General features: G+C 39.2%; 1 protein-coding gene across 1 annotated transcript; it reads left to right on the forward strand.

Moving 5' to 3' along the window:
- Window positions 1–1,749: 1,749 nt before the first annotated feature.
- On the forward strand, window positions 1,750–3,638 carry LOC118029772 (probable LRR receptor-like serine/threonine-protein kinase At3g47570). Its single transcript, XM_073405738.1, has 3 exons — window positions 1,750–2,629; window positions 2,785–3,204; window positions 3,316–3,638. Exons 1-2 carry the CDS (start codon window positions 2,206–2,208, stop codon window positions 2,997–2,999), a joined length of 639 nt encoding a protein of 212 aa, XP_073261839.1. The 5' UTR covers window positions 1,750–2,205; the 3' UTR covers window positions 3,000–3,204; window positions 3,316–3,638.
- Window positions 3,639–4,808: the final 1,170 nt, after the last annotated feature.

Raw genomic sequence — 4,808 nt, forward strand, 5'->3', positions numbered from 1 at the left:
TAAAGCTCAAATAACTCGGGCGACCCCCCTTGGTAAGCTAAGCTTCGTTGGAAATGAATCGCATACCTTCTGCCAGTGGTCAGGTTGTTACTTGTGACTCCGCCATCAAAGGGTTGTGGAGCTTGACCTGCAGTCTACCAGCTTAGTTGGGCAGCCTATCTCCCCACCATAGGCAACTTGAGTTTTCCTCAGGCTCATTAAAACTTCGGCCAAATAATAGCTTAAGCCTTTATATCCCTCAAGAGTTAGGTCGTTTGTTCGGTCTGGCGAGGAGTTGGTTCCTCAGGAACAACACGTTTCGATGTTGGATCCCTGCCAAAAACATCATCGCGTTGTGCAAACCTCCGAAGTCCTTGATCTTCAGTTCTAGAGGGCAATTTGACAGCGCAAATTCTCTGCAGAACTTGGGTTATTATCAACCTAGTTGGCAGTACTTCATTTTTCACACTCAATAATTTTGTTGGCAGTCCTACCCATATTCTTTGAAATCTGTCAGCCTGTCAATGTTATTTTATGGGGCCCTACAATAATTTGAAGGAGAAGTCATTCCGAAGTTCTAGCACAATTAAAAGCGATTGAAAAAAACTCTCGCTTGGTGTAAATAATCTGTCTGCGTATATTCCTCCTTCTATATTCAATCTCTCTCTCTTACTCTACTAAGCTTTCCCTTGTAACACAGCTTTATGCGGAGTCTTCCTTCGTACCTTAGGCCTAACTCTTCCAAACCTTCAAGTGTTTATTATTCCACACTAACAATTCGGTGGGCTAATCCGCGCAACTTTCTCTAATGCTTTCAATACTCCTTTTTTTTTCAAATCCAAATAACAACTTTCAATGGAAAAAGTGTCCACCACTGTCAAGCTCACGTGATTTGCAAGCTTTGGTATGTTGCTAATAATAATCTGGGAAAGTGAAACTAATTGACTTTGAATTTTGTTTATCCTTTAGCAAATTAACATGACTCAGTTTGGAGCGCCTCCCTTTGGATATAATATAACAATTTTGAGGGTGTTCCTCGAAAAGTAAGCAACTTCTCCCACAAAGCTTACAAACCGTGGCATTTTGCAGGACAAATCCGTGTAGCATTCCAACCGATAATTTGGGAAACCTCGTCAACTTGGAGGGTTTAGGGTTGGAAACAAATCAATTGCCTGGCATTTATACAAGTTCTATGGGGAAACTACCAAGGGAAGCTGTAGTTGATTTATTATCTTAATGGAAAACCACAAGAATCTCTGCGGATGATCCCCATCTTCAATGGGAATATGACTTTCTTTAGGGAGAGGTAAACATGGGACTCGAATAATTTAAGAGGGAAGCATTTCCACCAAGTTCTGGAAATCGCAGAAGTTATTTGTTCTTGATCTCTCGCAGAAATAAATTTGGCAGTGCCCATTCCAAAGGAACTAGTTAGTATCCGATCCTTATCAATTTTCTTAGTACTATCTGAGAATGAGCTGACAGGATCTCTTCCCGATTAGAAAATGGGAGAAGTTGTTGCAACTTGGATATCTGGACGTTTTCTAAAAACAGGCTTTCTGGAGAAATTCTGAAAAGTCTTGGTAGTTGTGTGAGTTTGGAAGGTTTGCATTTGGAGGAAAACTTTTTGCAAGGGCCAATCCCTAACACATTGAGTTCTTTGAGAGCAATTCAAGAACTTAATCTCTCCTACAACAACCTGACAGGCCAAATTCCTGAGTTCTTGGAGGACCTTTAAGTTATTGGAGAGTCCTGGATTTGTCTTTTTAATGACTTTGAAGGTGAGGTGCCAGTCCAAGGAGCCTTTCAGAATACAAGTGCAATTTCTATTTTCGGAAACAAGAAGCTTTGTGGAGGAATACCCCAGTTAAATCTGACCAGATGCCCATCCAGTGAGCCAACGAATTCGAATCTCCGACAAGCTTGATATGGATAATCGGAAGTGTTTGTGGCTTTCTGGGAGTGATCTTGATCGTCTCTTTCTTGCTTTTCTATTGCTTCAGAAAGAAGAAAGCTAAGCCTGCTGCTTCTCAGCCTTCATTGGAGACCTCATTTCCTAGAGTAGCCTATCAAGATCTCCTCGGGGCAACTGATGGGTTCTCTTCAGCAAATTTAATTGGTGAAGGTAGTTTTGGGTCTGTCTTCAAAGGAATTCTTGGACCAGATAACATAGTCGTTGCAGTGAAAGTTCTCAACCTTCTACGTAAAGGAGCCTCCAAAAGTTTTATGGCAGAATGTGAAGCTTTGAAGAGCATCAGGCATCGGAATCTTGTCAGGTTATTGACTACATGTTCCAGCATTGATTTCCAAGGTAATGATTTTAAAGCTCTAGTTTACGAGTTCATGGTCAATGGAAGTCTAGAAGAGTGGTTGCATCCAGTTCAAACATCAGACGAGGCAAGCGAGCCAAAAGCTTTGGATCTCACGCATAGGTTAAACATTGCAATTCATGTGGCTAGCGCACTGAACTATTTGCATCACGATTGTCAAATGCCTATCATTCATTGCGATTTGAAGCCAAGCAATGTTCTTCTAGACACTAACATGACTGCTCATGTTGGAGACTTTGGATTAGCGAGGTTCCATTCAGAAGCTTCAAATCAAACTAGCTCTGTTGGTTTGAAAGGCACCATCGGCTACGCAGCCCCAGGTACCGTTCATGGTTTTTCATTATTTACTGGTTGTGAAATTTCTTTCCGTCGTGATGGATTTAGGATGTTAAGAAATGCCCCGTGTTCATGAATCTTTGTTCTAGTCTTCAAGGTCATAAATAACTTTGTACACAACCATGTATATAAATCGCAGAATATGGTATCGGAGGCAAGGTGTCCACTTACGGTGATGTGTACAGCTATGGCATCCTATTGTTGGAGATGTTTACAGGAAAGAGGCCTGTAGATGGCATGTTCAAAGATGGGCTGAACCTTCACAGCTATGCTAAAATGGCACTGCCAGACCGCATTGTCGAAGTCGTGGATCCGTTACTTGTGAGAAGAAATCCGGAGCATCATTCCTCTTGACGAAATGGACCTGTACCATATTGGACCTCATGAAATATTTGCATGTTTGATGACAATTATCAAGATGGGAGTTGCTTGTTCAGTAGAACTTCCAGGAGAGAGGATGGACATTGGCGATGTTGTGGCTGAACTGAATCGAATCAAAGGACACTCTTCTTGGAACTAGGATGCATAGACAAACATGAAAGCATTTTCTTAACAGAAGGTACAGAGCTCAGCCATTATATTAATTACTCAGGCCAGGATTATACATGGCAATAAAGATCGATCAATTAATTGTATTCCATGCGAACTAATCATCTCTTGTGTGCTGCAGGTGCCTGTGGTGATCAAAATGGAAATGAAAATCAGTCCAAGAGGGCGTGAAGATGTTTATATCAATCCTTCGTTTTTCGTTTGGTTGTGTGGCAAAGGTGTCTCCGAAACTGATCTTCACTTTGGATGGACCTTATTCCAGTTTACTGTGATATTTGAATCTAGGCACTCTTGCTCTCTCAACTTTAGCCCTGAATCTTTTCTTCAAAAAACCAAAAAAAAAAAAAACCTTTGTCCTTGAATCTGTTTGAAGACAAATGATGGATTCATTTGTAAGTTAGCCATATCCCATGATTACAAAATGGCTCACATACAGCTAGAAAGTAATGGGACATGCAATAGAGCAAGTTCAGTCTTTCAAAGGTTACTATAGTAAGCTTGATATTTTAATTTTGGGTTACAGAAGGAGCTGTAATCCTATGTTTATTTGTATTGTATTTGTAATTATAATGTAACGTGCAAGCTTATCCTTTCCATGAGCACCTTCTGTATTATAATTCATTAGACAATGAAATCTCTTTTCTAGGCCATCTCTGATCATGAATCAACAATTCTAAGGCTATAGTCCAATCTCATCTTTTCTTTTATCCTAAGTTTTCTGTCCTTAATTTGATAGTTGTTCTTGTAAGTCCAATTTCACAACACATTACCTTGCCCAAAATTTTAATTAAGATTCACATAAATATATATTCTTGCTTTCGATTTTCCCACCGAAAGCAACGGCCCGATTTGATTCCAAAGAGTGCTCGCCATGGATCGAAGGAATATATATTATGTTTCCATTGTCAAACGTAGAAGGGTGAGCACGACCATCAAGAGTGACGTTCCTCAAGTAGCAGAGTTGGTATCTTACGTTCGAATCCTCTAGTCCTCACGTCATGAATAGTTTCTCATAACTATCAAGATTGTAAGAAAGTAAAACATTTGTCAATCCTTAATCTGCAATTCTGCACCGAACAGATCGGAGACTCTGAGAAGTTGACGAGGTCGTGAGCTCTAGAGACGAAAAGATACATAGTAAATGCTTCTGCGTTGGGATTGCATGGATCTGGGCATTTCCGTAGGTGCTGCTTTTGTTTTTCTGGGCCTAGGCTCCTGTTGGATATACTATCAAAGTCCTATATTGGCTAGAAGTGAGGAGAATTATAGGTATATAAGGATGAATAAATATTGTCATTAGAATGAGGCTTTTTGGATATAATCCAAGAGCAAATTCATGAAAGCAGAGACCAAAATAAATAATATCATATCAATGTGAAGATAAATGGTGAGTGCATGATCATACATTTCACAAAAATCTATAAATTTAATAGTGTTGTTCTTGCATTTTTTGTGTCCTTTAATGTTATGAGATGTTTTTTTAATTTTTATATTATTAAAAAAACTAAATCCGAGGTTCACAATGGTTCTTTTTTTTAATTTTATATTTTTAAACCAATTTAAAATGTCTTTAGGATAAGATAATTAGTTTCTAGAGGTGTTTTTTTAAATTAA

Source organism: Populus alba, chromosome 17 (genome assembly GCF_005239225.2).
Source record: "Populus alba chromosome 17, ASM523922v2, whole genome shotgun sequence".
NCBI classification, from domain to species: Eukaryota; Viridiplantae; Streptophyta; class Magnoliopsida; order Malpighiales; family Salicaceae; genus Populus; species Populus alba.